This window comes from Microcaecilia unicolor, chromosome 11 (assembly GCF_901765095.1).
Source record: "Microcaecilia unicolor chromosome 11, aMicUni1.1, whole genome shotgun sequence".
NCBI lineage: Eukaryota > Metazoa > Chordata > Amphibia > Gymnophiona > Siphonopidae > Microcaecilia > Microcaecilia unicolor.
Genome location: NC_044041.1, coordinates 176945902 through 176958648, shown reverse-complemented (window position 1 = coordinate 176958648; position 12747 = coordinate 176945902). Strand labels below are relative to the sequence as shown.

At 45.7% G+C, this 12747-nt stretch overlaps 1 protein-coding gene across 1 annotated transcript in view; it reads right to left on the bottom strand.

Moving 5' to 3' along the window:
- Positions 1 to 12747, bottom strand: part of MEIS3 (Meis homeobox 3) — a 132992-nt gene that overhangs the window by 56633 nt on the left and 63612 nt on the right. The window contains exon 7 of the mRNA XM_030219509.1: positions 1548 to 1659. Coding sequence (XP_030075369.1) covers positions 1548 to 1659 — 112 coding nt within the window. The remainder of the gene's footprint in view (positions 1 to 1547; positions 1660 to 12747) is intronic.

Genomic DNA, 12747 nt, shown 5'->3' with positions numbered 1-12747 from the left:
GTAAGTGGGTAGCTGAGCAAGTAGGTGAGATGGCGGCTGAGTTAACGAATGAGCGGATAAGTGAGTAGCCAGGTGGGAGGGTAGACAAATAATAACATAGGCACCTGAGACCCCTCGGGCCTAACAATTACTAATTCTTACTGTCCTTTAATAACGACAGTACACATATTATAATTTTTAATGTGGCATAACTAGGCCGCAGCTTTATTTTTGATACAAAACATCTCAAACCCTGGGCATACCCAAGCCGCTCCAGCCTCTGACTCATTACCTCCTCCAAGTCCGCCGCCCTAGCAAGACTTGTCAGTTGTAAACAGCGCTCCCCACCGCACAGCAAGGGGGCCATACCGTAAGCGCAGCTACCAGCTGCCTATGCTAATACCATTCGGCTTGGGTACCCCGCCAAGCTGCGACAAATATATACATATATATACCCCACGCATATGTTGGGGAGGGAGGGCCGGGTGAGGTCTGCTTGCCCGGACACCTGAAGAGGTTGTCCGGTTCCCTCTGGGGGGCTTTTAAACACCCGCTCGCACACTTCCCATTGGTCAGCGTGTGGTACCTCAGTGTGCCGGGCTCCTGCCCCTCCGCGCCTCATGCGCTCTCGCTGTCCTCGGCGCGCGTGCCCGTCGGGGCACGGCGCCATGTTATATTCGGCTCTGTGCACCCGCGGGGCACTACGCCTTGCTTTTTGTTTCATCTGCATTCTCCCTTTAACTGCTTGCAGTTTGTTTCACTGTTTTCTTCAGATACACTAACTGGCTTCAGAATATTCCTGTCAGCCTTCCCCTTACCGTCCCTCTGCCCAATTGTTTCTGCCACAACAACCCCAGTCAACGGGGAAGACTGGTATAGTGGCCCAGGAGAAAACTGAAAGAGGCAGGGAGAAGGAACTGAAGATAAGAATGTGGGGTCACAGGAGACAGAAGCTGAAAGGCTTCTCTAGGCATCCCCTGCATCTTCAGATGGTCCAAGTGGTGTCAACATCACCTGGGAACAAGAAGAAGGGAGCCAGCCCTGGCGCTTAATCATTGCAAATGGAGCTCCTGGTTGAAGCTTTGAGTTTCTAAAAGGGAAAATCACTGGGCAGCTAAATGACCCCAGTGACCCCTACTGCTCTGCCTTGATTCCTCCTGACTACAGCCCTGATTATTTGGTTGTAAAATGTTTATGAAAAGCTAGAATCAAAAAGCAAGCTCGGGAGAAAGCAGAATTCTGGAGCCCTCCATAACACACACCAAACAAAAAAATCAGGCTTTTCCCCGTTCCCAGTGGCTGCTCCTCCCATGTTTTCTTTCTTTGCGTTCTCGGCATTTCTTTTGAGTCTCCTGTGGTCTAAGCACTTCAGCTCTTCCAGTCCCTGCACTCTGTACTTTTATCTCAGTCTGGTATTTTGAGTCCCTGCACCCCCAGGAGTCTTTGCAGATGCACAGAGAACAGTGAGGAAATACATCCCTGGACTGCACACATTCCTTACAGCACCTTATGCCGAAAAGCCAAACCTGGTGTTCTTGTTGCTGGAATGCATGCCACATGTGACTCACCTTGTTCGCTGGAGTTGTCACCACTCTGAGATGCAATCCCACCGCTGGACGGTCCTGGTGTGCCTGAGTGAGTCGATCCAGTCTCATCATGGTCACGAATCCATGAGTTGTTCTGAGGAGAGAGAGAGGAAGTGGTGATGTACTGGCAATCGTTACTCAGTGTGGTGGAAGGATGAAACCTTTATTAATGCCTTTCCTCCAAACTTTCAAACTACAAATTCATGATACCCAGTCACGATTCAGTTAACACATAATCAAACTTCTTATCACAGCCGGTCAAAACATTTAGAACTTTATATCTTCAGATCATATCAAACTTTGCATCATTGCTGCTTGACTAACCCTCAAGTCAAGAATTAGGGGTTGCTTGTTCTTCTGATGCCATTTTGCCCCTACAATACTGGTGCAGTATTCCACCGATGCAACTGTAGGCCTCGTGACCATCGTTTTGTTTGCAACCTTGGCTCTCCCTCTTCCCCGACAGCACCTCTCTCTGCCTCTTTTCATGTTCTCTTTTACTTTCTCTAGTTTATTCCATTCTTTCTTCCTTTTTTGCTTTCACACTCATCAGCATGCGTGAGGAGAAATGCATTTCTACTCTGTCAGTGAAAGGAAAGTTTTGGTAAGCGGTTACATTCCTTTTTTTTTTTTTTAACCCTGACTTCGTATTTACAGCAAAACATTTCATTGCAGTTCTGTCTGATGTAATAAGAGAGGAAGAGGAGGGACACATGGAAACACTTCTCTGTTTTGCCTTTATTTGCTTGTTTTGATCTTTCCCAGCAAAGCACAGATTTCATAAATTGAGGTTGTTGTTCCCGGCTTCAGTTTTATAGCGCCCTTGGATTTTCCTGCCCCTTTCCAGGAGGCAGCTCTTATGCTGAAACAACTCACTCTAAATTAAAGAGTGGAAAAGCAGCATCCTGCACTCATGAAAAGGGTGTGTCTGCTGAAGTTAGGGGAAATGCAAAATAATTTGCCTTGGCATATTACTTGTGCCTGAGTGAGCCTACACCCCTCAGCCCCATCCCTACCGCTCTCAAGAGCCCACTTGGCCGTCTCTCAGCAGACATCCTTGATCCACAGAGAAATTCACCTAGGGGCCCTTTTACCAAATTGTGGTAAAAAGTGGCCTTAGCGTGTGCTTACACGGGCCATTCCCACACGCTAAGGCCATTTTTACCACACGGGTAAAATGAGTGAGTTTTCTATTTTTTGAATTAATGGCCACTTGCTAATTTTTCCATCAGCGTGTGGCCATTAGCAAGTGAGCCCCTATCATCACATCTTGTAAGTGGTAAGGGCTCACGTGCTAACCATGTGCTAATCGGTTAGTGTGTGGTGATGTAGCTGTGCTAACTGATTAGCGCAGTACATGCCTACTCTCTGCCCCTGAACCACCACAACGCTAAAAAATGTAATCTACTAACATGTGGGGAGCGCACGTAGAAGCAAAATTTACCACGGGATACCTAGGTTTGCCCCAGGTTAAGTAGTCAGGAGGTTAAGGCATTTTAAGCTGCGGTAAGCATTTGTTAGTTCTCACTGCAGTTATTAAAAGGAACCCCTAGTTTTCTGTTGACTAGTCCCATACCTGGGTCTTTGCTAACTCTCTCTCCTCTCATCTCCCTCTGATTTCATCTATCCCTCTCTCTTTCCACATCTCTCCTTCTCTATTCCCTCAACTCTCTGTCCTCTTTCCCTCTTAACAAACTAGGTTCATGCACTTCCAAGGTGAAGAAAAAGGAACAACAGATAAACAGCTGGAGAATGACCAACTCTCCAAGGAATCCAATCCTTCTGTGGCAAGAAAGATCATACTTTGCTGAGCCACACTGCCCTCACCAGCTCAGGGCAACGGTGTCAAGGTCCATTAGACTGTGTGCTATTCTGTTCTATTCAGGAATGTATAATTCACCTAGTTCCATAAAAAGATGTAAGGTGGAATACAGATTACGAGATCTTTTACATACTGAAGAGATGTAATAATAGTCAACATGATGCTAATTATTAATCCAAACAGAGAAAAGGAGAAATTGGATCTTACCTGATAATTTTCTTTCCATTAGCCCTTCCCACTATTCCAGAACTTGTGGGACAGTTGTGTCCATCAACCAACAGGTGACGATAGAGAATTGAAAACTGAGCTGAGACATATCTCTCTTGGCATCCAGTCCAGCAATTCAGTATTTATGTAGATAAGCAGTAAGGCTAAACTCAACAACCTTAAACAACTTGTTAACCTAACAATAACCAGAAGAGCAAACCTGTGGACCTCTCTCATCTCTGGACAACTTCTAAAGTCGAAGAGATATGCAGTGAGCACCATGCTTCCTATTATTTCAGAACCTGTGGGATTTTTAAAAGCAACCCTTAAATTGGATGGGATCCTGGCGCCACTGCTCTGAGGACTAAAGCCCCAAAACTGGCTTCCGAGCACACCACCACATCAACCCTGAAGTGCCTCTGCTTACCAAAATGCACAAACATTCTGTCCAATTTGCAAAATCATTCATGACTTCCAGATATCAAATGAAGACTCTATGTACATTGAGAAGCTTCAAGGAAGAATACTGAGCTTCTTTGTCCTCTCTGGAAAAGGATGGAAGCTCCACAGATTGTTGAGATGAAATTCTGATACCACTTTCAGAAGAAAGGAAGGTACTGTGCATAGGGAGACCCTGGCCTCCAAAAAGCAGAGAAAGGGATCCCAAGAAAAGAGAGCCTGAAGCTCTGAAACCCTATGTGCTGATGCAACAGCCACCAAGAACGCTCTTTAGCATAAGATCTTTCAAGGAGGCCTTCCAGAGTGGCTCAAAAGGAGGCTTCTGAAGAGCCCAAAGGACTAAATTAAGGTTCCACCGTGGACATGGTACAAGAAAGGGAGGCCGCAAGTGGCCCCTTTCCCACAAGAATCGAACAATATAAAGGTAAGCCGCAAGAGACATCTTCTGTAGTCAGCCCGTGAAACAGGCTAAAGCTGCAACTTGAACTTTTAGAGAACCCAACATCAATCCTTTCTGAAGTCCTGCCTGGAGAGATGCTAGGATGTGCGTGATCTGAGCAGAGAAGGGAGAAAGTTCGCACCAGCCCTCAAGTATCCTCCATACCCTCACATATGCCATTGATGAAAAGCATTTCCGAGCCTGAAGCAAGGTAGCAATGGCTGAATGAGAATAACCTTTTCGTCTCAACTGAACGCTTTCAATGGTCAAGCCGAAAGACCAAAGGGGCACAGATCCTCCATAAGCACTGGACCTTGCTTCAGTAGGCCTGTGTACCTGTGGAAGACAGAGAGGCTCACTGTCCAATAGTTGAATCAGGTCCATATACTACGGCTTCCGCAGGCAATCCAGGGCTACAAGAATTATTCAACCCCAGTGCAATGCGATCCTTTTCAACACATGGCCTACCATGGGCCAAGGAGGGAAGACATACAGTAGATGTATCTCTAGCCAGGCTGTAGTAGTGCATCAATTCCCATCGAGCCTGGTTCTTTCCAATGGCTGAAGAAGTTGGGCACTTTGGCATTCCTTTTTGTCACCATCAAGTTTAGAAGAGGAGAACCCCATCTGTCCAATATCAGTTGAAAACTATGGCTGAATAGTTCCCATTTTCCCGGGTCCAAGGAGTGGCTGCTGAGAAAGTCCATCTCCACATTTCAGGACCCAGTGATGTGAGTTTCTAACAAGCAGAGAAGATTCTTCTCCGCCCAACTCATAAGGGAGGCCACCTCCACCATCAGATGGCTGCAGGTCCTGCCTTGCTTGTTGATATAGGCCACCGCCGTCACATTCTCGGAGAAAACTCAGACTGGGGCCCGCCAGAAAGAGAGCAAATCACATAAGGCATTCTGCACTGCCCTGAACTCCAAGTGATTTATCAATCACTGAGACTCCTGTTCTGTCCAGGAGCCCTGTGCCAGATGAAACTTGTAATGAGCTCCCCAACCCGACTTGCTGGTGTCCATTGTCACTACCTCCCATTGTGTTATTGGAAAGGGAGTTCCAATGGTCAAATTCCTGAGTGGCAATCACCACTACATTCTCCGTCTGGCAACCAGCATTCAAGGAAGATGAATGTTGCACTCCTGTGACACCAGAGACCGGCAGCCTCATATGAGCCCTTGCCTATGGCACCACTTCTATCGTAATGGTCATTGACCCCAGAAACTGGATGTGGTCCCAGATCTTGGGCCTGCTTTGATTGAGGAGAAGATGAATCTATTGAACCAGCTTTGACCTCCTACATTCCATGAGGAAGATCCCAAAGAGGCCACTAGACCACCAGAGTGTGTTATGGGGAGGGCACCCTGAGGCTCGGGGGGAAGGCGAGCGTGCCAGCCAGTCTGCCCACAAACCCGGACAAACAGGCTGGCTGAAAAAAATGCCCAGACCCACAACAGTCCCTTGAAAAGGAGGATATGTCTGGGGAAATCCAGACGTATGGTAACTCTACCCAAACTCACAGTCTCCATGTCTTACCCCAGATAAGAAAGAATCAGGACTGATACTCTGTCCCATACTCTCCAGAAAATCTCTTTCCTTCTTCTTCTTTTTTTTTTTTTTTTTTTACAGTTTGTTGTGCTGGAAAAGGAGAGCTCCACAGGAAACAGGGGAGAGGTGAAAGGAGGAAAGAAGTAAATTTGTGGGGCACCAAAGGCAGGGATCTGAAGACCTCCTGATTTGACTTTACAGACTCAAGCCACCCGTAAAGCTCAACTGGGGACCAGTTGACTAACTCGTTCAGGAGCAAATCACTCAGAACCAGAGGCTGAAAAGTGTGTCCATCCACCTGCTGGAGACAGAAAATACAGAGGAGCTAGATTGGATGCCAAGAGAGATATGTCTCAGCTCATTTTTACAGTTCTCTATCTCCACGTGCTGGTTGATGGACACAAAACTATCCCACTGGTTCTAGAATAGTGGGAAGCTATGTAATGGAAAGTAGGTTTATAATGCCTTTTGAAAACTTAAATAGGATTGAATTTGTCTAATTTGAATGGAAATACTATTCCAAATTTTACAAACCTTGAAAAGAAAGATAATGTTCCAACATTGATTTACAATGAACATTCCTCAAAGTGGGATAGCACAAACTGAGTGTTGTTTTAAAACGAGAAGCACTGCAGACCCCTAAAAAATATTAATTTTGAACAAGACTTGTAGGGGCACAATCCATTCATAGATTTGAAAATAAGGATGGCAACTTTAAATTTAATACGTTGTACTGGTAACCAATGAAGATGTAGAAGCAATGGAGACACTCTTTCATTTGTACCCTTTCCAAAAATCAATCTAGATGAAACCAACCAGAACCAGAGTTTTGAGACAACAGAGAGTGATTTTATTGAACTATTCCTATGGGCACACTTAGAATTGGGCACTGTAATGCAGTATTCTTCTGAGAATGCGCTGGATTTGGCAAAACACTGTTATTAAAGAATTTCCATTCTGTCCCTCTTCAGTTAAAAGTGCACAGTTGTTTCACAGCATGGGTGATTTTCCTATGCGGCAAGAGACAGGGCAAGGGCAGAACTGGCAGACAAAACAGGGGGATTTCATTATGAAAACCGTGCATGTGATTTATGGCAGAGCCTTGAATTTTCAAAGGGAATCTCCACAAAGAACTCCTGGCCCTGCAAGCAAGCCATGAGCTTAAAAATTACATCCATAAATTTTGAAAAGTTTGATGCATGAATTCAGAACATATCCTCAAAATGCCTCTTTTCTACACAACCCAAATTAGACATGGTAGGGTTGATATTCAAAGCATTTTAAATCGCTTGTCAGGGCTATCCGCTGATATTCAGCAGCACTTAACTGGTTAATGCTGCTGAATATCACCACAGAATGCTAAATACAAAGCCGTCTATTTTGTGGGTGGTCCAGGGGCGGAGTCAGCGCTTATGTGGTAAAGCACAGATATTCGACACTTATGTTCCTAGGACTAGCAGTAAAATCGAATTGCATAAAAGCCAATTCTATCTTTATGCAGTGTCGCTTATGAGAATGCCGGTGTCTGGATATGGCCCAGTGGCGTATGAATCAGTGGCGTAGCCACAGCTGGGCCTGGATGGGTACAGGCCCACCCACTCTGGACTCAGGCCCACCCAGCAGCGATGTGGCTAGTGGTGATTCCCAAGCCCTGCCAGCTGAAGACTCCCAGCATCTCTTCCTCCAGGAGATGGGAGGGGGGTGTCACAACCTCACTCCCCCGACCCCTCCAATATCTTTAAATCCTTTAGTTCTTCACTGGCAGTGAGCAGCAACACATTGTCCTTGCTTGCACCCACCCAAACATTTCTTCTAACCCAACTTCTTGATCTTGTGAAAAGGAAGTTACGCTCTAGGGATAGCTCGGAGCTGGTGTGAGCAGGGGAAAAGAGTTGCTGCTAACTGCCAGCAAAGACCTAAAAGTTAAAGGTACTGGGGGTAGGGCCAGGGGAGTGGAGTGACCCCTGAACTTGGCAGCTCTGTTTCCCTAAGAGAAGCACGGCCGTGACATACATGCTGTGTAGCAAAACCAAGCCTGGATCAGCCTTTTTGGCTGAGGTGGTGCAGAGCTTCCAAGTTACCCACCAGAAGGGAGCCATTTAGGCTGGGTTTAATCTTATATCCCATGGCAGTGCGGTATTTGTAGTCCCTGATTCTGTCCATTGAAATCATTGCTGTACATCTCATAATAAACCAGGCTCGGGCTTTCAGAAATCCATGACTAGCCTAAAATTTCCCTTCTACAAATGAGTAACTTGGCAGCTCTGGGTGTTGACTCTGTCAGAGCTGCCAAATTACCCAGGAGGTAGAGTTTTTGGAATATAAGTTGAAACCCAGGACTGACCAAAAACTCTCCAGTCCTGGGTTTAAATTTATATTCAAAAGCAGCACGGTGTTTGTCTCTGATTGTAACTATTGAAATCAGTGCTGTAGGTCCCATAATGCACCAGAAAGTGTATTCAGAAATTTGGACTGAGCCTAAAATCTTCCTCCTAGAAGTGGATAACTTTGCAACTCTGCCCTGATGCCTTGACATGCCTGTGACCCAGTTCAGGACCCTGATGTAACTGTTAAAAAAAAACAAAAAAGGTTTAATAATAAAGATTGAAGCTAAAATCACAAAAGGCAAATATAATCCAGTGGTTAAAGAGACATCCCTGAGAAGAGGGATTATTTTCAAAGCATTACAGTTCACATTAATAGAATTGCTCCATGGCTAGTCTTTCCATTCAGTCTTTCTTGACTTTTTCTAGTGAAGGAGCTGCGACCTACCTACTTCTCCTCAAAATAACATAAAAGTGCAGAAACCCAGTCCCGGAGCACTGTCAAGAGGTTTGGTTTTCATGGTAACCAAACTATGCAAATTTGCTCTGGTTCGTAGGCTAAGAAACAATGAATGAAAATTCATGATCAGGGTCAGTGTTAAACATGCTGGGGCCTAGCAGGCCAGAAATTTGGGATAGGGCCCTGAAGTCCACTAGCAGGCTGTATCTCCTTCAGCTTCAAATGGGCTAGGGGGTCCTCTCTAGCATGGGGCCTAGGGCCCAAGGCACTTGTCTGTTGGCACCCTTCTAATGCTAGAACCATTCATGGCAGATCACCTGAATACTGGACTTGCTTGGAACCCTAAAGGACCAGTGGGGTTGTGCCATTCTGTGAACTTTCAAAATCTCATCCCACCATACCACACTTGAGTTTTCCCTTTTTGTTGAACAGTAAGACAGACTGAGCGTTCAGCAATGGGATATGAACACCTCCTGGGGAGACTCTAAAGCAGGGGTTCTTAACCAGTGGTGTCCACACTGGAAATGGTCAGTGTGGAGAAGGGTCTTGAAATCTGAGGCAATTTACTGAAACTTTCTAGTCAGAGTGAAGGCAGTTATTATGACAATGAATTTGTCCAGAACAGAAACAGACTGAATGCATTTGACAATATGTGTGTTGTGCTGTTGAAATCTGAACCACAGTTCCTATCATTGATCAAGGATAAACAGCAGCAATGCTCTCACTAATTGTGACAAAATTTATATTTATTATTATTTTTTTCTTTACTTCATTTGCACACTTCTTCTCCAGAGTGCACAATCATGTCTTCATCACAAAGGTTGTGACTTCATGGCTGAAATTACTGAATTGTTGCTGCAGTGCTTATGAATGAAATGCTTTCTCGTACGTATCATTTGTAAATAGTCATTTTATTCAACAACATTATGTACAACTTATGTCACGTGAAGGGGCATAATCGAACTGGGCACCCATCTTTAAGGGTGCCCCGGCAAAGGAGCGGGGCATCCCGTATTATCGAAAAAAGATGGGCGTCCATCTTTCGTTTCGATAATATGGTCGGGGCCGGCCAAATCTCAACATTTAGGTCGACTGAAATGTTGCGATCGCCGACCCTAGAGATGGCCGGCCTCAGTTTTCGCCTATAATGGAAACCGAGGACAGCCATCTCAAAAACGGCCAAATCCAAGCACTTTGGTCGTGGGAGGAGCCAGCATTCGTAGTGCACTGGTCCCTCTCACATGCCAGGACTCCAACCGGGCACCCTAGGGGGCACTGCAGTGGACTTCACAAATTGCTCCCAGGTGCATAGCTCCCTTACCTTGGGTGCTGAGCCCCCCAAAACCCACTACCCACAACTGTACAACACTACCATAGCCCTTAAATGGTAATGGGGGGCACCTACATGTGTGTACAGTGGATTTCGGATGGGTTTTGGAGGGCTCCCATTTACCACCACAAGTGTAACAGGTGGTGGGAGGGGGGATGGGCCTGGGTTCGCCTGCCTGAAGTGCACTGCAGTACCCACTAAAAACTGCTCCAGGGACCTGCATACTGCTGTGATGGAGCTGGGTATGACATTTGAGGCTGGCATAGAAGCTGGAAAAAAATGTTTTTTAATTTTTTTTTGGGTGGGAGGGGGTTGGTGATCACTGGGGGAGTAAAGGGAGGTGATCCCCAATTCCCTCCAGTGGTCATCTGGTCAGTTTGGGCATCTTTTCAAGGCTTGGTCGTGAAGAAAAAAGGGACCAAGTGAAGCTGGCCAAATGTTCGTCAGGGACACCCTTCTTTTTTCCATTATCGGCCGAGGATGGCCATCTGTTAACCACGCCCCTGTCCCGCCTTCGGTACACTGCTGACACGCCCCCTTGAACTTTGGCCGTCCCCGTGACGGAAAACAGTTGGGGCCGGCCAAAATCAGCTTTCCATTATGACGATTTGGCCGGCCCTGAGAGAAGGACACCCATCTCTTTCGAAAATAAGCTCGATTGTAGCTTTAAATGTGACTACTTTGGTAGTATAACTGTGTAACACTGTAATTTTAGTGACAAGTTAGCAGTTAGCACTGATAATGGCTACCAGTTAGCAACATGTGTAGTTGTCAGTATTCACTAGTGGATACGTGGTTTAGAAAGGGGATACAGGAACCAAAAAAAGTTAAGAGCCCTGTTCTAAAGCGTCATGGCCCGATTTATATACAGCTCAAACAGGAGGTGAGAGTTGTCGGGGAAGAGAACCCCACATCTGACTGAGAAAACAGAACAGGAAAGCTAACTTTCTGAGGGTCTGGGAAGAAGTTTGGATGAAGCAATAAGCTTTCTTAGTCAACCCCTTCCCTGTGTAGCCTCTGGGTACATTAAAAATGCACCACTTTGCTATAGGCAAACAAATCATCTGCCTGCATTCCCAGTGCTGGCACAGATGGGCAGAGAGTAGAAGAGCACTGAAGGAATAAGGGATTGCCTTTGACATGGCAGGAATGAAGCACATGGGGTTGGAGGGCAAGCGATGAAAGCACAAGCTCTCTACCTCTCTGAGTTTCTGATGTAGGACAGGAGCATCCTGGAAATGATACAACACAGCACTTGAAGTGTGTGTGTGTGTGTGTGGGGGGGGGGGGGGGGGGGGGAAGCATCTTTTATTTGCAAAACAGTAACATTGCAGGCTCCAGACTCAGGTGTGGTTTCTTTTTCATTGATATAAGGGAAGGGCATGAATATAGGGATAATATATATTTTTAAATGAGGTATGAATTTTCCATTCAGAATCATGTGAAAGCTGAGACCCCCCCCCCCCCCCCCTTGTATCTGAATTCTCTATACATGATATTCTCAGAGGACAAGCAGGATAGCAAGTCCTTACAGCATGGGTGACTTGCCAGATTGAGCCCGGTGTCGGAAAGCTATTCCAGCTTTGATGACTTATAAGTTGTTGAGAAGCCTCACTGCGCACACATACCACTTTCTGCCTGCCACTGTCATGGAGGACCAGCTCAGTCTTCATCTTTCTATGGAGCAGATCAGATGCATCTCGAAAGCTCCCCATTAAGACTTCCACTTTTTATGCCTTCATAGATTTCTGGCCTTTTCAGTGGTTTTTTTGTGGAGTCCTGTTGCTATTGTGTGGTTCCTGATTCCCTGGAAAGAAGGTTTTTGGCTAGTTCTAAGTTTTATTTCTTTTTTTTGTGTTTGTTTGATATAGACCTACATTGAGGGCCTTGGACACTCTAGTCTAGTACTTTTTCAAAATCAAGTCTTTTGATCTCACTGCAGCTGTATTTTTCAGTATCATGTCCCATAAAAGCCTCTAGCAGCTTTAAAAAGTGCACTCAGTGCACAAAATTGGCACTTGCAGTGTTTGGAGCCTGACAACAAACCCTCTTGATTGGTATAATTTGTGTTCATAGATTTCAAAGAGAGGTTTTTAGGGTCAAGAGAAAAAATATGAATTACTTTTTGGCACCTCTCAGTCCACTGGCATTCGAGGAATCATTTCCATGAGTCCAAAAGTTGCATTGGAGCTGGGTATGCATCAACATTGAGAGTGCATTCATCATCCTCAACATCGATCATCAATAGAGTCCATTGGAATTGGACATCTTTCAATTCCTGCTTAAAGATTTGTCCTCATCTTCATCAGTGTTGAGGGCTGTTGATGCTTGGACAGAGGCTGGGTACGTTAACAACTGCACCTCATCAGAGCATACTGTTGAAATCAACAAGGCACCAAGGTTGTCAGTGTCCTCAAAGCCCTCCGATTGTGAGGACTACTCATCCTCCTCAAAACCAGAGGGGGTATGATAGCCTCCAAGACCAGGTCTCTGATACTCCCCAAGCGACTCAAGAGGACATAGTCAAACCTATTGTGCTCCCTGCACCTTTGTCGATGGGAACCTTCAAGAAGGTTCATGAAGAAATTCA